This window comes from Gracilinanus agilis, chromosome X, assembly GCF_016433145.1.
Source record: "Gracilinanus agilis isolate LMUSP501 chromosome X, AgileGrace, whole genome shotgun sequence".
NCBI classification, from domain to species: domain Eukaryota; kingdom Metazoa; phylum Chordata; class Mammalia; order Didelphimorphia; family Didelphidae; genus Gracilinanus; species Gracilinanus agilis.
Window position 1 is genome coordinate 62,697,647 of NC_058136.1, and position 20,923 is coordinate 62,718,569.

Consider the following 20,923-nt stretch of genomic DNA (forward strand, 5'->3'; position numbering starts at 1 on the left):
AAATGCAACATAAACGGGGCGGGGGGGGAGAACACGGTGATCCCACCACACCGAGGGGGGGAGGGGGTAGCTCAGCGACAACAGAGACAAAAACCATCCCAAAATGGACTCAGTGGCATCACTTATCGTGGCAAAAGACTAAAAGAAACCAGAATGGCTGAACGGATTAGGGTACAGATGTCATGGGCTCCTACTCTGCCAAACCCAAGGATTACAAAAGACCTCTGATGTGTGGGTGGGCGGTGGGGGTCAGGGGAATGTGGCTACAGTTAGGAGGCTGAGAGCCAAACGGAGGCAGATACAGATAACCTCAAACTGTTGCCATCACCTTGGCCACAACCCAAATCCCAAACCAGCGGGGTGGGGGTGGGGGTCAGTGTTCCAACAGCCATCGCCCAGAGGACTAAGCCCTGTGGAAGAGGAGCCAGCCATCAAGAGCCCCAGGGACGGCAGCAGCCACCAGGCTAGCGAGAAACCCCTGCAGGTGCTATAGAAACTACTAGGAAAACCTAGAAAAACTTGCATGAACTGATACAGAGTGAAACAAGCAGAAGCGGGAGAATGATGCCTAACAGTAACAGAAATATCATCTAATGATCAGCTGCGAACAACTAAACCATCATCACCAAAGGGACCCATGATGAAAAAAAAACGTTCTCCACAGCCAAGGAAGGAACTATTGGCTTCATCAGATGGCAGGCCATCTTCCGCTTCATTTCCTCCGCGAGTTTTCTATTACATGGGAGCTACGTGTCTTCTGTCACAACACGAGCAATACGGAAATAACGTACTGCATGAAAGCACTGGTGGGGCCTATACTGGACTCGTCCCTAAAAAGTCAGAAAACGATGGTCAAAAATGGTTTCTGCATGGATTGGAGAAAACGATTAAATACTTTTTTACAAACCTGCCTGGTTATATTCATGGACACGTGGCGCCTCTCACCCCCCTCCCCCCCGCCTCACATCTGTACCGTCTGTACCTGAAGGACCACGGGGCCCTTTTCAGTTGACCTCCTCCTGCCACCTCTCCTATGTGCCGACTCCCCCTTTGAGAACATGAGCGCGCTCATCGCTGGGACGATGGCCGAACAAGTTCCAATACGTGAATGTAATGGTGTGCTATCTAGCAGGCTAGAAGATCTGAATGAGCCGGTGCTGAGGGAAACAAGCGGGACCAGGGGAACAACATATCCAGTGCCAACGACGCTGTCAAGACAACCAACTCTGACTAACGCAGTGACCAAGCCTGACGCCGGGGGGCTTGCGGTGTTCCGTGCTATCCGCCCCCAGCTGGACGACCCGTGTGCTTCGAGGGCCGGCCTGAGGCACGTTTCTTTGGAAATGGCTAAAGCAGGCATTGGCTTTGCTCGACTATACAAGTTTCTACCAGAGGTTTTGTTTTTCCTTCATTCTCAATTGAAGAGAATAGGTGGGAAGAAGAGAAGACAGATGTGTGAGGTTCCCCAATGCACAGCACGATGCTTGGCACCCGGTAAGCACTTCGGCCATTCTATACGCATAACAGAATCATAGTGACCTGTAAGAAATGGCCAATCTAACATATGCTACTTAATACGTACTTCGATGGACTCCTATCAATTTACATCAACATTTTTTCCTAAATTTTTGGAACATCTACAGGGAAAAAAGGCTAGAAAAAAATATCCACATGTGCCCACCAACCCTAGAATGCCAGGTTTATTCCTTTATTAAAACAACACTGCAGGAAATTTGGAAATTTTAGTTCTAGGGATGGCCAAACACTTCCTGAAGCTCATCTGAAAAAGATCTGGGGGTCTGAGTGGCCAGCAGGCTCAATGTGAGGTAGTGCTATGACGTGGCCCCCAAGAAAGCTCATCCAAATGTGGGCTGCATTAGGCCAAGGGCAGTGTGATAGCCTTTCTGTCCTCTGCCCTAGTCTGACTGCCTGCTCTCCTGGGACTACTGCATTCAGTTCTGGAAGGACGCAGATAAGCTCAAAAGCATCTAAGGGAAGGTGACATGATTGGGTGGCTAGGGTGATGCCCAAAGCCTTTTTCGCCTCAACTCTCCCAGCTAGGACACGGACCTCAAGGCCCTTCGTCGCCATGTGGGTTCACAGACGTTAGATCCAGAGCTAGAAGGAGCCAACTGAAAGTTGGGGATGTGAGCATTAGATTAAGTCCGCACTGCCCATCTTCAGATTGAATCACCAAAGGTGAGAGCCCTTCCCATTCATAACCCGGTGTGGAGAGTGGGTGACGAATCAGAGTCAAGTGACTGCCGCCTAGGCGGTCATACGAGAAGCGTCTACTGCGATTGGGGGCGGCTGGTGAAGGAGTTCTTCTGGTCCGGGGAGGAGTGCTGGCTGGAACGCTAAAACCTTGGTGAGTTTAAAGACTGACTGAATCTTCTTGAACTTCTCTCAAGGAACTTCCTTTAACAGACTCTGTGAATGGCCCTCTGCCTCTCGGCCGAGGGTTACTTAGATCTACCTGGATTCATTAGAGGATCGGAGCAATTGACCTACCGGGTTAGGTTCTCATTTCCTCACTTCCTCTCTCTCTTCTCAATTGTAAATAAACTTCCATAAAGTCAATTTTGACTTGAGGTTATTCCTAAATTGGGGAGGTTTCCCCCGGCGACCACCTTTCAATCTGTTGAACCCCCAAACCCCTTTTCCCCCCTTACAAGGAGGATCGAGGCATGGAATGGTTAAGTGACTGGACAATCCAGAAGAAGAAAAGACTTGGGGAAGATGTGATGGCCATATTTGAAAGCTGTCAGGTAGAAGCTAAAACAAACCCAAATTTGTAAAGAAAACACTAACTATGCAAAAAAGTCGTCTCTGCCTGGTGTTTGGAGCCTAGACATAGGCCCCCAGGCTAGTGGCTTCACCCGAATGAGCCTCCGCTTCCTCAGCTGTGGCCCCTTCTTTTCTCATGGGATGGCCCTATAGTAGCTGAGGGATTCGATTCGATTCTGGGCCTGAGGCCCTTCTAACTACTCTTGGAACAGATTTGGCTTCAACTCCTTAAGAAAACAGGGACATGGGGGGCAGCTGGGTAGCTCAGTGGATGGAGAGCCAGGCCTAAAGACGGGAGGGCCCTAGGTTCCAATCTGACCTCAGATCCTTCCTAGCTGTGTGACCCTGGGCAAGTCACTTGACCACCCCCCTCCCCCCATTGCCCACCCTTACCACTCTTCTGCCTTGGGGCCAATACACAGTACTGACTCCAGGATGGAAGGGGAGGGTTTAAACAAAAAAAAATTTTTTTTAAAGAAAAGAAAAGAAAACAGGAGCATGTTAGCAGAGTTACCAGCAAATGGAAATGAGACATTAGATACTTGCAACTGCGGTCACTTCAAAATCAACATTCCTAAAGCTTAGAAAGCAGAAAGGCAGCTTTCGAAATTCCAGTGAGCCTCAAATACGTTCCGCCCTTGTCACGTCAGGCTGATTCCAGACACTTTGGGCTTCTCGATCCCGAATCCCGTGTCCACCCCCAACCCCCCCCCCCCAACAATACTCACTTTTCCCGTAATTTCTGAAGCTCGACTTTCAGGTCCTCGTCTTCGATTTCAGATTCGTTGTCACTGCTCATTGGGGAGGATGGAGAATAGAAGAGTGTGCTCTGGGTCTGCACATAGGGGGATCCTTCTTGGACTGCCCCAGGGCTTCCCCCTAATTCTTCAGAGGGGCCAAGAGGAGCTGAAGATTCACTCTCCGAGCTCAGCTGTGTCCAAACGGCCTCGCCAGGCCTGTCCTTAAGCCACAGCTCGGGCCCGGACTGCGCACTGCTTTCTGGAGCAGAGGTATCTTTCTCTGGAGTCACGGAGGCTGGATCAGTCTCACATGTGCTGAGAGATAAAAGGTTCTCCCCATCTCGGTCATCATCTTTGTGAGGTTCATGGAGAGAGCCGAGAGTGACCGAAGAAAGCCAAGTAGTCTCTTTTCCATCATCTGTGCTGGGATCGGCAAGGCCTTGAATGGCGGTGGGTACACCGTCTTTGTCACCAGAAGCAACTTTACTCACCTGCTGATGGGGCACGGTGACAACCTGAAACACAAAGAGAGTGAAGCGGCCGTTCTAATCCCAAAGCGGCCAAAGGCTACCTACCCACAAGCCCCAACCGCTCGCCCATCCCCGCCCCCCCCGCCCCAACTCTCCCAGAGATCATGACCCAGCATGCGGAAGGAGAGCCCCAGCGCAGAGAATCTGAATTCTCCAAATCATAACGTAAAGGCGACGCATCAGGGAACCCCGAGCATCATGGGGAAGAGGGCCACTGAGGAGATGTCAAATCTGGGTACTCAACCCCCCTCTCAAAAGCCTTTCAGATAAAGGATCGCCCGAGAGACCAACCTGGAACCTGCCCCGCTGAAATGAGCCAGTCGCCATGCACTTGTCGAGAAAGGCAGATTCTCCTGCCTGAGGCAGTGAGGCTGGAGTAACTTCTGCTCTCGTCGTCGCCGCCGCCGCCGTCTCCGCTGCAGGCCGGGCCCAACAATAAACACACAAAGGAGAACAGTGTGGTCAAGATTTCGTGTGTTCATCCGACCCCCAAAAAGCTTCATTCGGCCTAGAGAGTTTACAGGCTGTCGGTGCAAGAGTGAGCGACAGCCCACCCGTTCCCGAGCTCGCGAGACGCTTTGCCAATCTGAGCTTCTACGCGAAATGAAAAATGGGAACAAATCGGTTACGGAAAACCAAAGGCCAGTGACAGCGACGGCCACAGTTTGGTGGGAAAAGGGGCGACGCTCGTTTGTGAAAACCAGCATCCCCAAAGGGCATGAGCAGTGACATCGCTGCCTCATCTCGGGCCCTGGCTGTGGGCATGCTTCGCCACCTTGACAGCTTTCTAACTTGCGGGGCACGATCTCTGAGACTAGGACAAGTGAGGCTTAGGCCAAGATATCCACCTCCTGTGTGTAGATGGAAGGTGCTGCTGCGGCCGCCACCACCGCCATTGCCGCCGCTGCCACCGCCACCACCGCTCAACCCAGTAGCAGGGTAGGCTTCGGGATCCCCTGGAAGGGAAGCGTCCAGGGGCACCTCCTAAAGGAGATAAGAACAAGAAAAAACACAGGGCAGTAACTTCCAAGCTGACCTTGCAAATGGCTCGAAGGCTCCTTATAGAAAACTGGGAGGGACTCGCCAGATTTTGTCCTGGTTGAGTTTTCTCAGATGATGGCCTCCAAATCGGCTCACCCCACCTCCACACTAGAGGAAATGAGAATTCCACTTTCCCCTTTAGTTCAGACTGAAGCTCTTTTTCTATAGGCTCTTTTAGTTTCATTGAGGCAAGCAGCAAGGGGTTGCTGCCACTAGGTGACCCTGGGAAGGTCACTTCATCTCTGCCTGCCTCAGTTTCCTCATTTGTAAAACGAGGAGAGTAAAAGTCCTGCCCTATCCCAGTGAGGATAAAATGAGACTGTATCTGTAAAGGGCTTAGCATAGGTACTATGAAAAATGTTCCTTCCTTCGTTCCGTCCTTCCCCCCTCTCCCCCGAGGCCTGGTAATTAGGGTTCCTCAACGATACTATGCCTTTCCTGCCCCCAAACCATGCTTGCAGAGAACACCGGTTTGAAAAGGGGCCGGACAATCTTCCAAGAAGAGATTACTGAAAATCCACCAGCTACCCATTTTCATTCCTGAAGATGGGCGGATGTGAGGAAAGGTCAGAAGGCATCCCTTCTGTGTAAGCATATCCTAAGACCCGAGGCCAGTTTAGACTAAGCTAGAAGCGGGCAAATCTTGGAGCTCTCCTGCCAAGAAAGCCTGAGGAACTGGTCAAAGTAGAGCCTTAATCCACGCCAGTAGCTAGTGCCCCTGGGCAGAGGCAGGGTCAGGTAAAGGCTGACTCTGGAAGGAGAGCAGCATTCTCTCAAGGCCCATCAGGGAAATAATGGAAAGGCCTCTCGGATACCCAGAAGACCAACTGGCCATGTTACTGCAAAGAGAGCTGGCCCCTGTGGGGTGACACCCCGACTGGACATCGACAGAGAGCCTCCCAAGACTCCACTCTATAGCCTGGGCCCTTTCCAATTCACTGGCACTCTGTCCCTACGGGCTACTTACAGCTCTTCCTAAAGAACATCAGCTACTGGCACGACCGTCTTTGGAAGCCCTTTGGCCCCCCAAAGTCCACGGTCTTCTTCCCAAGGGCTTTTTGCTCCATTTGGACAAAAGGCCCCCATCATACCCTTTGAAGACACACAGCCACACTTCTTAGCTCTAAGCAGGGCTTTGACAAGAAGCTGAAAAGTAGGAAGGTTTGGGACTGCGGGAACCCATCGGCCCCGGGAGCACCCCCAGCTTTTCAGATGCCGCCGCCGCCGCCGCCGCCACCATAAAGCGAGGGTGAGCCCGAGCACAGCCACGGCGAACTCGGAGAGCAGCGTTGAGCTTTTACTCCCCAGTAACCCTAAGGGTCCTTCTTTTAAGAACAAAGACTAGCCCTTCTGCTTGTTATGCTGTAAGGACGACAAAGGGTAACACATGGGGCCCCCTCAGGGTGCCCCCTACGCTGCTCTGCACCTTGATTCTGGGCCTCTCAGGGCTGCTTTGGTTTCCTTCCCCTCTGCAAAATGAAGGGATTGGACTAGATCGTTTCTTAGGCTTCCAACAGTCTGCTAATACGCCTGTGCTCCCCTTAGGAAAAAAAACCCCAGACTTCCTCTGTCCCTAAAGCAGGGCCAAGAAGGCTTCTGGGATTGCTTCATCCACTTAATTGTGGCCTGGAGTACGTACATCCAGCAGTTTCAAAGGCCTCGCCCTGGCAGAGCTGGGCCCTGACACACTGGCTGCTGCCCAACTGACTACACACTGAAGTCATACTGGCTCCAGGGCGAGGGCTTTTTCACTCAGAGACCACCTGAAGAGGGTCCACGAGCCACATTGGCAAGGGGAGTCCCTAAAGTGGTAGCCAAGTCTCAGCTTCCTGGAGCGTTAAGAACGACATCTTTGCCAACTCTTTTGGTCCAGGTCACTGTGCCCTCTGAGGGAAGAGGAGAGAACACACTATAGTAAAACGAAGGATACTTACACGCAAACCCAACTCACGGGGTACAGACGTGGCCACGCTGGGTGGCTCCCTTTTGAGCACGGCAACATTAGCAGGCTGATCCACGGCAGAGAGCGCCAGAAGCTCCGAGTGGGCCTGCTGTGTACCAGCCCGCTGCGTGGGGCTGCCCCGGCTTCTGTGGTACCCCGCACCCAGAACTTCAGGCCCAGGGCCACAGAGAGTCTCCTCGGCCGAAGAGGAAGAAGAAAACGGAGACTCGAGGTTCGGGCCGTCCTTCTGACTCTCGGGGTAGAGACCGGCTGTGCTGTGCTCTTGGTACAGCAGGTTCCTTAATTTCTCATCCAGGGTTTTAATTCGGTTGTCTACAAATTCTAGCTTTGGAGGTCTTTCGCCATCTCCCTCAGGCACCAAGGAAGAAGGAAGAGGGGCTGGATCAAGGCCTGGGCTCTGGGCCAGCCCGGCCAACTGAGGGGCACAGGGTGCGGCTTCCATGCCCACGGCAGCTGCACCCTCTCGAGAGGCCAAGGTGTCACACCTAGGTGGCCTCTGCGCTGAGGAGGACGGAGGGCTCGGCTCCGACACACCCATCTGCAGTGGAACTGGGCTCTCTGTGAATGCGGGTGACTCTCCAGGGTGGGCAACACCTAAATCCGGGTGGCCCTCAGCTCGGTGCCCCGGATACGCAGGCAGGTGTGTGCCGGGGACTTGGTGAATGGACTCCTCGAACTTGATGTGAGCAAGATGTACTGAAGCGAAATGGAGCGGTGGCGCTCTGCTCTCTTCCGGCTGATGAAGAGGGGCTGGCTGTTCAGTTTCAGGACCAGCACATTCCAAAATCTTGCCATCTGCCAAATCCTTGGGCTCTGCTTCGGAAGCCGAGAGCTCGCCCTGGGGCGAGCTGGCTGACACAATGAGAAGTGTATCTTGTGAGAAGGGCTCTCCGTGGCTAGCGTTACCCAGACCTAGAACAAATAGAGCGAGACCTTAAGAAAGGACCTCAGGCCCAAATGAAGGCTGTGCTATCCCTGCAGGGTACGGACCCTCTCTGTCACCGGGGGGGTTGGGGGGGCTGGGCCTGGGGAAATTTCCAAGTTAAAGAAGAAAAAAGGCCATCTCCCCTCTGAACCGGAGGGCTCCAGCCTAGACATCTCTCTGTTTAATGTGCAGAGCCCATGCGTTCATCAAGGCAACTCCCTCATCACGAGGTGAAGCCGTCCTCCAATCCCAATCAAATACCTTTCCTGGCCAAGCTAATTGCATGAAGAAGGCCAAGAACGTGGGGGTGGGGGGCGCTCAGCACCAGTTCCTTTAAGGAAAGTGATTGGGTTCTTTGAAATCAGAGGCTCTAGTGTCTCTTCATGTGCCTCTATATGGAAGAGGGAGAAAAGGAACAGCTGTTCAGAAATGTTGGGAACATCCCATCTGGCCTCAACAGCCAGAAGGCTTGGGAACGACGGCAGGGGTCGGGCAGGACGTGTGAAAAAGAGACGATGAAGAGAAGCCGGAAAAGAATCCAGGCTGCCTGGAGCAGGTTGTGCAAAGGCTTGGGAAAAGCAACCGGGACCGAGAAGATCGCTGCTCAACAGACTCAACGTCACACCGTCCTGCGACACGGCATCGGCAGTCCCCAAAACGGTCGAGGAAATGGCCGAGGAGCGAGCTGGCTAACCCTAACGCCGAGTCCGGATCGCTCGTCTCCAAGGGGACCCGACCATTCCCAAGGAGAAGTTATCCGTCCGCCGGCTAGCCTTTGATTTAACTGGCGGGCTTTTTTCATTTTTAACTTTAAAACACCAAGAAAAGGAGCATCTCCATACCAACGGGAGCCACGCAAGAGGAATCGGGGTTTTAGAGGACGTGGCGAGTCTCCGTTTCACACCAAACTGTTTTTAACGGCACAGTTAAATAAATGCCGCAAGTTACTTTTCAAAAGCGTCCAGCCTGGTGCTTCCTATGGAATTTACTTCTCTTCTGTTCCTTCCGTCAAATGCTGTCTGTAGCCCTCGTTTTCTGTGAGGCGTCATGCATGAAACCCCTCCCCCCCTTCCCAATGAAAAAGCCAAACAAACAAGCAAAACCAAGCCAACGGGGACCCCTACACAAATGTGGCAAGCGTCTTTCGGCACTTCGAGGCCACTGCTTCTCTGGCAAGAGGCGGGTGACCCAATTCATTCCCCATCGGCCCTCTGGAGACGTAGCGCTGGGCAGAGGTTAGTAGTCTTTCAAGGTAGGTGGGCATTACCCTGTGGCCAGCCTTGTACAAAGGGTTCTCTTAGGGATTCGGGGAGTCCTTGTGGAAACCCCGTCTTTTTTCCCCCTTTGTGTCCTCTTGCAGTTGTGTGTGGGGGGGGGGGGGGGAAGGAAATGACTCTTTCCTCTAGGTGGCTCTACTGGGCAATAAATGCTCAGTGTCTTCTTGGACTGCCTCTCTCTCTGGCCTGAACTCCTTAATTGGACTCTGTGCCAAGGTCAGACTTCACTCCTGCTCCCCTCTGTGGCAGGGTGGTCAGCCATGCTTAGGTCTGCCCTTCGGGGCTCTCTCTGGCGCCCGAGGACAGAGCTGGAAGGACTTTGGCGCTCAAAGGTCTGGGCTGTACTCGGGTCACTGCAGTACCACGGGGCCTGCCAGGGTGCCCACTGGGGGCGGGGGCGGCTCTTCTACTCCTGACAAATCCCTGACCGGTGTATGGTCATGCTGGGAGATTACCAGCTAAGCTGCCTACAGTGCCATTGGCTTGGCAGTGGTTCCCTCCCAAATGGGCTCTTGTGCAGCTGGCCAACTAGCGAGCGTTTAGATGGCACTTTCAGATTTGCGGAGCACTTTTCATATGCTATTCTCATTCGATCTATACAACAACCTCGTAACGGAAGCACTATTATCACTCCCGTTTTATACATAGGGAAACCGAGGCTAAAATGAGGTAAGTGACCTGTCCTGGTTCACACAGCCAGCCACCACAGGAACATCTGAACTCAAGTCTTCTGGACTCTTGAGTTCAACACTTATGTGCTACCCACCCCCCACTTACCCACCGCCACCCTCCCTTATTTGCTGGCATTTCTTGAGCCTTATTTCGGATTTTGGCTGGAGTGGAGGGGAGGGCAGGCAGGGTCTGCTTGCCCCGGGCCTCTCTTCACTCCGTCCCAAAGTGATTTTCCAAAAGCCCAGTTCTGACCGAGCCTTCCCATCGCCTCTAGGGTCAAAGATAAAGTGGTCAGTGGCTTTTGGAACTTGGCACCCTCCTCCCTTGCCAGTCTCCCTAACCCTTCCTCCTCCCCCTATCAGTGTGACTCTTCAAGCCAGTGCTCATTGGACCAAGCTTGCTAACTGTCAGCTGCAGGCGTTTTGGTGGGCTCTCCCTATGCCTGGAATCCTCTCGCTCCCCATCTCCACCTACTGGTTTCCCTCAGGTCTCAGCTCCAGATCCACCTGCTTCCAAAAGGCCTTGCCTTTCTGGCACGGTGGCCCCCTATCCACGACCCTGGGAGCGCCTGTGCTTCACTCCTCCTCTGTCTCTCTCGTGCCTGTGGCAGCACCTTAGACACGGCAGAAAGTGGTTAACCAGCGCTCGTTGGACCAGACCGTGTCCAAGGCCCAGCCCGCATCGCTTCCAAGAAGTTCATTCCAAAACCCTCGGCCACCAGAGGACGAACAAGGAAAAGGCAGAGGGGGGGGTCTGTCTGGGAGCTTTGCCTCAGCACTCGGAACTGGGAAAGCTCAGTTTCCCAAGAAGAACGCAAGAACGATGCAGCTCTCTGGAGATTACCCGCCCTGGTGAATTTGGCTGCGCTTCCCCTCCCCATCGAAGCCTCCGATCTCTCGGGCCAATCTTACGGATGAGGAAATGGAGACTGTCGCATGGGCAGCTCGGTGTTCACGGGAGGTCATTCTAAGGCCAGAGCACTAACTCAAAACCCTCAAAGGAAACACCGGGATGAGGGAAAAATCCAAGGGCATGGGGTGGCTCCCACCCAGTCCAGGGAGCTAACCCTGACCATGAAGCTTTTCTCCCCACCCCCCACCCCCAACTTTGGAGAGTCGTTAATAAAAGAAGGAAAACGTGGCATAAATCCAAAGCCAACTCAAGGTTTCTCCAAGTAAATTTCGCCTGGAAGCAAAGGCTGGAGGATCATGAGCCCCAACCCAGTGCTCGGTTTTTGTTTCTCTGCCCCTTCTCAACACCGGGGCCTAGCACCGAGCCCTAACGAGAGTCTGCTGGAGAAAGCCAGCTAGAGAACGCAAGCTTACCAGCAAGGAGCTGTGCCTCAGGAAGACTCAGGGGCTGCTGGAGAGCAGGAGGAGACTGGGGCTCACGATTGCGGGTGGTCTGATTGATACAGAACCTCCAGCGACCCACTGGGGAGGACTGAGGGGCCGAGTCCACTGCAGAAAGAACAACACAGACACATTAAGCTCACGGGGAAGCTTTGGGAGGTGACGGGTGGGTGAGGGCGATGGTTTCAGCAACATCTCTCTCTCGAGGAGCAGTGGGCCGCGCTCCACTGACTGGCTCTCTCTTGCTGACCAAGAGTCTGACACGCCCAAAACGAAGCCGCTTCCCATCAGCTTAAGATGTGCTGGAAGAACAAAAGTCACCACTGGCAACAATCCGAGGCAGGCCACTGTCCTTCGGGTTTTTTCAGCGGGCACTCCCCAGGTTCTGTGTGCCCACAAAACGGAGGTACCCTACCACAAAGAGCGAATGGTGGCCAGGCAGAGCCTCAGATAGCCCACTTCCATTTCTGCCCCTCCCACAAAGCATGCAGCAAAACGTGAGAAACTGAGGAAGAGAGCTGAGGGTCCCAGGTTTGAGCTGCCCCCCCCCCGAACCCAACGATTCCCTGGTTTCTGTATTGTCTTCCAATTGGCCAGAACAGGCCACCACATCGTCGGAAGGAGCCTAAGCAAGGAAAAGTGAACCGAAAAACGAGTCTTAGACGAATGAGCACGATCCGGTCACACCAGCAGATAGACGCCGTCTGCATTCTCGACATCTCTCCGGGTCCCAAAGCATGCATGTGACCAGAGCTCTTAGGAAGAAAGCCAGTGGCAGGGCACCGGAGCTCGGGTTTTCCAAGGAGGGTCCTTCAGAAATGCCGGGGCAGTTTTCCTAACAGTTCCATTCCCTCACTCAGTGCCACGCACCTTTCCTGGGAAGCAGGGCAAATTCGAGCCAAAGGGGGAACAGATGGCAGCTACTTACTGCAGCCTTGAGCTGAGGTGGCATTCGTCTGTGTTTGTTCAGCGGATCCTGTCTGAATTCAAGAGGATGAAATCAAGTAAGGCTTTTTTTCTGCCCGGCACTCTCTCCCCAGCCCCTCCTCCCCTCGTGCGCAGCAGGCGCACATGCAATTCCCGCAAGGGCTCTTACTTGATAGCTGCTAGATTCCGATGGAGCCGACTCCCCACCAGGGAGGGTGCGAAGGAGATCCTGGGCCTGGCGCACCACCCCCTGCAATTCTTCCACAAACTTTGCCTTCTCGCCCTCTAGCACAAAGTTATCTTCCACCTGCCAAGAGACGATGAAGTTCCTTCCCATTCAAGAAAGGGATCCGCACCTTACTTCTCAGGACCCACCGCTAAGCTCGGCCAAGAGCAATTGGGTTGGCTGCTGGACACATACGTGCATCTCCCCCAAACAAAAGGGGCCGCATATCCCGAGCCACGCCAAAGGAGAAAAGCTCTCTCCACCGCCCACTACGGCCCCCTCCCCCCCCCCAAGCAAGAAGACAGGCCCTTTCTTTGGGAGCGGACACCCGGCCAGACGAGATTCATACAAAGTGACCCGAGGAAGCCAGGAAAGATCTCCTGGAGGGAGGGAGTCCAGGGTTCCAAAAGGCAGAAGGGAGAAGAAGGGGAGAGAGAAAAGCCTCAGCGGCAAAGGTGCGGAGGCAGGCGAGGAAGGGCTGGCACAGATTCATTTTGGCTGCCCTGAAGACTAACGTAGGAAGAGACTGAGGAGAGAACATCTCTCAGGAAGGCACGAAGAGACACGGAAAGGTCACATGACCCCACAAGGGGCCAAAGAACCATAACAGACGAACTAGTGGTACACACCACCATTGTGGTTAGCAGGAAGCTTGGTGCGGGGCAAGGTGTGGGGGAAGGAGTCAAAGGAAGTCCTGTCTTTCCGGTCCTGCACAGGAGCACCCTCCTCTACACATGCACACACACATACATACGTACATATATGTATAGAGGACACTATATAGCACTCCTCTTCAGAGAGGCACGACAGAAGGAAGTGAATGGGCCAGCCTGGGCATTTTCGATGGGTGCAGGGCACCATGGGTTCTAGGCAATGGAAGGGAAGAGCTCGACCAGTGCCTAAGTCCGTGTGGCACACGCCCTGACCTGACTAGGGAAGTCTGCCGTCTTCCTGGAATGGTAGAGGCCGTGGGGGAAGAGAGGCACGCTGGTGGAGGCTGCTGGTACAGCTCTGAATCGGTACAATTGTTCTGAAAAGCCAATTTGGAACTACGCAAATGCAAGGGTTCCAATTTGGGGGCCCCCTGACCCCGAGATTCCACTACCAGGCACACGCCCCGAGAGGGAAAAAGCCTCCATGTACATCACGGCGGCACTTTGGGGAGCGGCTAGCCGGCACGACGGATAGCGTGCTGGGACTGGTGTCAGGAAGAACTGGGTTTAAATACATCCTCAGACACCTCCTAGCTGGGTGATCCCAGACAAGTCATCTCACCTCTGCCTGCCTCAGTCTGCTCAACTGTAAAATGGGGATCATTAACAGCTCCTCCCTCTAAGGCTTGTTGTGAAGACCAAGTGAGACAATCTCTGTCAAGTGCTTAGCCCAGGGCCTGCCGTGCTTAATGAGCACTTGTTCCCTTCCTTCCTGCTCCCTCCTCCTCCCTTTCTGGGGTGGCTGAGAACTGAAAAGAAAGTAGATGGCCATCGAGTCAGGTGCGAGCAGCTAGACGAGCAGGGCTCCAGGGCCGCCCCGGCCTATATCTGTGCTGCCAGAAACGACAAACGAGATGGACGCGCCGAGAAGCACGAGAAGAGCTGGGCAAACAGCAGCCACGACTCCGATGACACCGATGGAAAGAAGGACCACGGAACAATCCAAAGAGAACTCGTCCGTTCCCCCCCCCCCCCCCCCCGGACAGGAGGTCATAGATTTTTCCCAGCTTTTTTGCAGGGTTGCTCATTTTTGTCGATTAGCTCTTGCTCTAAAGGCTGGCAGGGGGCGGGGAGGGCACGAGAGACCCTGGCCAGCATTCTACTGCCGTCAAAACCCAAAAGAAGCAACAACCCCCCAAGTCCAGCCATCCCTGCTTCTCTGGGTCTTCCCCAACTCAGAGCCTAACCCTAAAGGAGAAGCTACCATGTAGTTGGCGATATCCTCAGGAGCGTCTCCGTCCACATCGAACTTGAACGTGACCATCTTGTTATTGTGAGTCTCCAGCTGACACTCCACCATGTTATCGCCAAACAGCGAAACCTGCGGATAGAAAAAGAGAGCCTGACTGCACTCTGCAGGCACCTCCTCTCCTCCCGGGGGGCCACAAGGCTCAGCTTGAGCTCCTGACGATCTCTCCAAAGGCGCTCCCTGATTAAAGACCAGTGAAGGGGCGGCAGCCTCGAAGGTCCGCTGGCTGCCATCCTGACACCTCGAAGCTCCGACCCAACCCCATTCCGGGCCTCATCCAACTGGCTCAGTTCAAGCTCGACTAAACGGGGGCACATGCAAGGCCCAAGTTCAGACCCGAGACTTCATCTGAGAGCAGAAAACACTCCATCTATTGGCTTCCTGATGTCTGCAGGCCCGTGAAGGGCAGGTACCCAAATGTCCTCAACATAGGTGGTCCCACGGGCACGCCCGCCTTCTAGATTTGGCTCGGCTAATCTAGGCCTCCCGTCCCTTTTGTCCACTTCTGACCGCCTGGTCCTGCGAATGACTCCTGATGGCCACGGCTGGCACATAAAATCTACAAGGGAGTCATATGAATCTCGAAGAGCTGGCATTTGACAAAGGTTTAGCAGCCGTGCGGGCGGGAGATGGGACAAGCAGGGAGAGAGGGGAAGCAATGGGCACCGGGTGGGACGGTCAGTAAGTATGTGGAGCAGGGCAGCCAATGCTTCTTAACTCTGATCAAGGAAGTGACCAACCCTATCCCAGGAAAGCCTGAGGATGAAGCACGCTCCCACCCTCTGGCAGCGAGGTCCTGGGCCAGCGAGGCGGGAAGAGAGCCAACGGGTGGCAGAGAGAGAGGGCCACATTATTTGGGGAGGGGGAGGGTTAGGAGGAGGTGGGCCGTGCTAAAGATACAAAGAGGAATAAAGACGAGATCATGGAGAAAAATGTTTAAAAACTCACAGTGGAAAACAAAAGGTAGCGGGGGGTGGGGGGTGGGGGGGGGGAATGGACACCCCCCAAGCGGGACAGGCTGGATGAATGAATGCCACATACCCTTTGAGAGTCTACTGAGAGTCCCCGTCTCAATTACAGCCCTCAGACTTTGGTTCTTCTCCATACAGTGAAATGTCCAAGTCTCATGGGGTTGTCCGTTAAAAGCATCATTGTGATAACAGAAATGAAACTGTGTGACTCGTCACCTCTGCTCTTCTGGCCTCCCAACAGCTGCCAGCTGCCCCATTACTCTCACCTGTTTCCTTTGCCCAACAAGTGACTCTCTCCAACTTGAAACTGGAAACCAGCATTTTATGAAACCTCACCTGGAGGACGGTTAACTGGAATCTGGGCCCCTTCTCTGGTCGAGGACACGAAGCTCTTCTCTGTTTCATCCGGTCCTGTTTCCCATTTCCAATAAGGTTCTCGAACCCACTGGTACCATCCTTCGATGCTACTACATCAGCACCAAGGCTAAGAACCACAAAGAATAACCTCTATCAAATCTCTCATTGCAGGCAACAGTCTCTAACAAAGGTAGGGTCCAAACCCACATCAACGAGGGAAGCAACCACCCCGCTTGGAATTTTGTTCCTCCCTTACTTTATTGGAACCGAGGGACAGGAGGGCAACCGAGGGGGGTTAGTGGTTAGAGCCAGGCCTGGAGATGGGAGGTCCTGGGTTCAAATGTGACCTGAGACATTTCCTAGCTGGGTGACCCTGGGTAAGTCACCTAGCCCCTATTGCCTAACCCTTACCACTCTTCTGCCTAGGATCTGATCCACAGTATGGATTCTAAGACAGAATGGGAATGGTTTAAAAAAAAAAAGAGGGAAAGCTCCTGAAATGGAAAATCCCACAGAGCCGGGGGCAGAGGCCCTGAGAAGCAATACTCCCTCCATTCAATGAGAGCAAGGACAAAGCTTTAGGAACGGCTCAAAGTAAGCAGGCCAGTCTAAGAGTGGACGAGCTAGTTCTGCGGGGGACCTCCGGGGGGGGGGGGGGCCCGCACAGATCTACATAAAAGGAAAGTCGTCTGCAGGGCCTTGAAAGAAAGACAGCAGGAACTTGGCCACAGCTCTGAGAAACCAGCAAGCACTCGATGGCCTGTGGGCAGCCCCAAATGTGTCCGTGTGTCCGTGTGTGTGCGCATGCATGCTACACTGTCCAGCTGGACAACTGACAGCCACCTGAGACGCACGCCCGCTGGGGTGGGGCCCCTGGCAATGTGAGCAGAGTAGAAGAAGTCCCGGAGAGGAATGACGTTTGAGGCCGGGGAATTCAAGCAAGACGAGCTCAGGGAACTTGCCCATGTTGGGAAGTGCAGAACCAAGAAGGAGCTGGGTAGCCTGAACTGGAAGATAAGACTTGAAACTGCCACATGGAAAAGAACTGGCTTCCTTGGGGGGCGGGGGTGGGGGGAGGGGGATGATCACCCTCAAGGAGGTCTACTCTGTGCCAGACGTACAAAGGCAAACTGCGAGGTCAGCAGCAGTCGTGCTCTCGAGGGGCTGGCCTTCTCCTCGAGGAGTCAAAGGGAAAATCAGGAAAGCCTTCGGGAACAAGAGGGCACTTTGACTGCACCTAAAAAGGAGACAGGGCGGTACGGAGGGAGAAGACTCCGGGCTTGGGGGCTAGAGAGCCAGGGCAAAGGCAAGACATGGAATCTCATGCGCGAGGTTTAGAGGAAAGGCCAGCGGGACTGGAGGGCCCAGTGGAAAGGAGAGAGATGCCCAAAGAGGTACGAAAGAGAGAAGCAAATGCCAGGAAGACTCCTGGAGCTCACTGGGCAGAGGGCTGCCACGATCAGAGCTGGGCTTAAGGAAGATGACTTTGGTAGCTGCCAGGAGGCTGGGCCAGAGTAGGGAAGAGACCGAAGGACTGGGGGGGAGGGGGAGGGGAGAACACAGCTAGAGTGGTGTTAGCAGCGAGTAGAATGGCAAACTCAATATCGAAAGCAGGAGCGGCCTCCAGGGAACCGGGAAAAAACAACCGAAATTCCCACTCTGCTCTGCTGGGAGACTCTGGGAAACAAGGCTGTGCACTTTTCCATCAAGGAAAAGCTTTTTACTCCCAAACCACTGGCTTTGTCCCTGAAGCAGCAGATGTGATGGAGTTTCCCAGAAGACCCGGGAAAAGAATGGCAGGAGGGGGCAAAGGCAGGGCGTTGGGAGAAGCTGCTGAGAAGGGCCGGGGCCAGGAAGGAGGAAGACGATGCTCTGCCGGCCTTGTTTCCCATGAAATGCCGGAAAGCCCTCCCAAAGGAACAGCTAATGGACCCAGACGACATCTTCCACAGGTCAGTCAGAGTCTCCGCAAGACATGGAGCCAGAGCTGACGGGCTCCATGCAGGCTGGAGCACACTGTCTTCCCTCTCTTTCTTCCTTTTTGGGGGGAACATCTGTCTCAACCTGTGTTCCAGGTGGGGCAGAGAAATAAGATTGGAGGCAAAAAAGAACTCGAGTTACTTTATGAGGCTGGAGGCAGCGATGAACAGGAGCACAAGCAGGGAGGTGCCCGGGCTCCCCGCGTGGGGCACGCCAGGCAGAGCGCCATTGAGGCGTTCAGAAAAAAGCAGCCCCGGGGGTCTGCAAGGCCCCCGAGCAGGCAGGCAGGCACGCGGCTGAAAGCCTGCTCCGAGCTTCCCTTTTCCGAGAAAACAGAGAAAGCAAGCCTGGTCAAGCAAGCCCGCCAGACTGGGCCAGACTGGGCCAGGCTGCTCAGGGCACGACCCCCACTGCTCTTACTGTGTGGTGAGTGAAGACAGACAGAGAAGCTAATTCCAGATCACCTTTTCAGAGGTCTTTCATCGCCGGCTCAGGGCACACACCTGTTCTGTTCTCAGGGAATTCATCTGTTCACACTCACCCTCGGCCTAAATCTGCTTTAGGCAGAGCTGATTGGAGGTCTCGCACAGGCGGCTGGGATCCAGGCTGGGAGCTCTGCCGGAATAAAACTTGTCAGAGGAAAGGCTAAAACATGTACGTGCACACGCACATGCACACGCACATACACACACGCACCCGTGCACGCCTGCGCGAGCTCTCTCTCAAAAGAAATGAGCCTCTCAGCAGCCAGAGCTTCTCTTTCTCTATGGCTATAGTGAGTGTTTGGGGGTCTCCATGCAGCCCCTGGATCCTGCCACCCTGAGCTGTGCAGAATTTCAGCAGGGACCAGAGCCAGAGTGAGCCCTGAGCCCACAACCCCTCCCTGTGAGTGCAGAAGTGCAGAAGCTGGGCTGCCGTTCCCTTTGCCGCTCTTGGGTTCGATTTGGCAATCTCCCTCCTAAATCTTTTTGGGGGAGGACGAACCATTCGGAACCTCCAAAGCTCTAGCCAAACGGACGCCGTTCTATTACGGGGCCCGCCCTGTTCTAAGAGACAAAGCTCCAAAAGATGCTCTCGGCTCCTTCCCCTCGGAGCCACCCAACGGTGTGGGCAAAGTTGTCAGCAGAGGCACGTGCGACGAGGACACGGGAATAAGAGCCAATGCTTGGGGGAATTACCCTCACTCGAGCCGGCTTATCCGTCGCCTGCTGGACAGTCTCCAAAAGCTTCCCCGGGGGCCGGCCCAAGGTTTGTGAAGAAGGGAGGGCCGACTATTTCTTCTTTGAACACCCTTCAACTCCTCGCCTGCCTGTGGTACAATTTCTCCCTGCTCAACACAGGACCTTTGATGGGATGGACCAGATGGGGCATTAGCATTAGGGGATCAAGGGGAAAGAGCTCTCTGGCTCCCCTGGATTCTGGCAACTAGCCATGCAAGGTACTGCCCTGGGAGTGAACACTGGAGGCCCTGAATCCCAGCTCTCTAATTCACTGCACAACTTTACCTCAGAGCCTCTCTCTCATCCTCTCAAATGGCAGCCTAGACTGGACTCTAGGCCAGTGATGGCGAACCTTTTAGAGGGGTGGGTGATGTTAGACACGTCCTCAGGTGCCCGGGGGGGGGGGGGGGAGGGGAGCAGCCCAGCCCCAAGTCCCTCTGGCTTTCTAGTAATGAGCTCTGGCAAACTCAGTGCTGGGACAACAGAGAGGGTTCCGAGTGCCGCCTCCGGCACGTGTGCCCTTCTCGATAGGAGCCTGATGATTCCCTATGGCTTGGGCTCCCATGATATGTCTATGGAATCAGGATGGAGGACCAGAGTGGGAAGCAAGACCGGCCGCCTTCCAACCCTCATTTTGTCCAAGCCGGATTTTTGCGGGAATACGGTTGTCTTCTTACCTTCCTCTGTCCCACTTAGCAATCAGAAAGCAAAGCAATTAGTTCCTTATAGTTCTTTACCTGACTTACCAGAACACCAAGCACGGGGAGGTAAAGCCAAAGCCACAGAAAGGGCAAGAAGCTTTGGTAACCACCTTCACACAGATCCTCCCTCAGGCCAACGCCTTGTGGGCTTCCCTGAACGTGGCTTCAAGACACCAAGGAAGACTTTGACTGAATATATGATCGTTTGGCTCTTCTGAACCAAAGCAGGAGGAGAGATGGTCACCTATCCCAGTGCCCCAGAGAAATAGTCAGTGTCAGTCCTGTCAGACTGAGGCCCAAACAGGGACTAGTGCGCCCCCTCTTTTGGCTTCCTTGGCCTGAAGTTGCCCACCCACCCACGCTATCCCCTCACTCTTAGCACTCCCATTGGAACTACCTTTTCATTACACACTCACTCTTTGATCTGGCCATGATCTTCACAGTATCTCTCAAGTCCCGATTTGCTAATTAGTCTGACAGAGACTACTGAGTCAATCCCTCTGTTCTCCCAGAGGTCCTTAGGCATTCCTGTAAGAGTTTGTTTGGGTTTTTAAAGTGAAACTACCTACCTTCAACAAAGCCAATGGCACCATCAAGCCCAATGCCTTGGATGCAATTGGGTCCTGAGGAAGGGACTAGATCCAAAGCAGAATGTGGAGTAGAACTCTGGCTTAGCCATCCAATCAAAGAGAGGTATCCAACGCTTGAACCTAACTCAGGAAAGCCACAGTCTCTTATTTCAATCTAGCAGGCCCTTCGCTTAGACAAGGTCAGTCTCTAAGTGCCACCTCTGCCATCCAGGCAGGAAATGTGGAAGATGCCCACCACTGTAGATAGCAGGCCCAATTACCCATCAGCCCCAAGTCTTCCTTCCATTCACGGCTCTCTTCCTTGCTGGATGGGGCGTGGGGAGGCAGCAAAAGAAGGGCTAATTTAACTTTTCAGGGATCAACTCGCCATCCAGACAACAAGGAACACGGAAGAAAATGAACGGAGATTCCTCTCCGGGAACGCTTCTACTGCTACTGTCACGGAACATGCCTGGACCTCCAGCCTACAGTCAAGCTTTTGGGGCACAAATGGCTGGGAGAGCTCCCAGGTGAAGACACCATTTTAGAGATTCACCAGGTACCCAGTGGAAGTTTATCCTCCCTACCAGACTAACGAGTTCCTTTGCAGTCTACTGAAGAGCAAAGGAAGGCCGATTTGAGGCTCCGACTGTGCCTCGGACACTTCTTAGCTATATGACCCCTCTCTGGACCTGTCTTCCCCTCCGTAAAGTGGTGGTGGGG

At 54.0% G+C, this 20,923-nt stretch overlaps 2 protein-coding genes across 2 annotated transcripts in view; both read right to left on the reverse strand.

Moving 5' to 3' along the window:
• Positions 1-1,072, reverse strand: part of FAM120C (family with sequence similarity 120C) — a 31,518-nt gene extending 30,446 nt beyond the window's left edge. Inside the window, exons 1-2 of the mRNA XM_044682874.1 lie at positions 974-1,072; positions 765-830 (exon numbers count right to left, since the gene is read on the reverse strand). Of these exons, the coding sequence (XP_044538809.1) occupies positions 765-830; positions 974-1,072 (165 nt within the window). The remainder of the gene's footprint in view (positions 1-764; positions 831-973) is intronic.
• Positions 1,073-3,511: 2,439 nt separating this feature from the next.
• Positions 3,512-20,923, reverse strand: part of LOC123253726 (serine/threonine-protein kinase WNK3-like) — a 41,438-nt gene continuing 24,026 nt past the window's right edge. The window contains exons 11-22 of the mRNA XM_044682875.1: positions 18,252-18,325; positions 17,852-17,971; positions 15,710-15,857; positions 14,358-14,474; positions 12,384-12,521; positions 12,216-12,267; positions 11,296-11,395; positions 10,651-10,712; positions 7,033-7,949; positions 4,861-5,041; positions 4,349-4,473; positions 3,512-4,042 (exon numbers count right to left, since the gene is read on the reverse strand). Coding sequence (XP_044538810.1) covers positions 3,512-4,042; positions 4,349-4,473; positions 4,861-5,041; positions 7,033-7,949; positions 10,651-10,712; positions 11,296-11,395; positions 12,216-12,267; positions 12,384-12,521; positions 14,358-14,474; positions 15,710-15,857; positions 17,852-17,971; positions 18,252-18,325 — 2,565 coding nt within the window. The remainder of the gene's footprint in view (positions 4,043-4,348; positions 4,474-4,860; positions 5,042-7,032; positions 7,950-10,650; positions 10,713-11,295; positions 11,396-12,215; positions 12,268-12,383; positions 12,522-14,357; positions 14,475-15,709; positions 15,858-17,851; positions 17,972-18,251; positions 18,326-20,923) is intronic.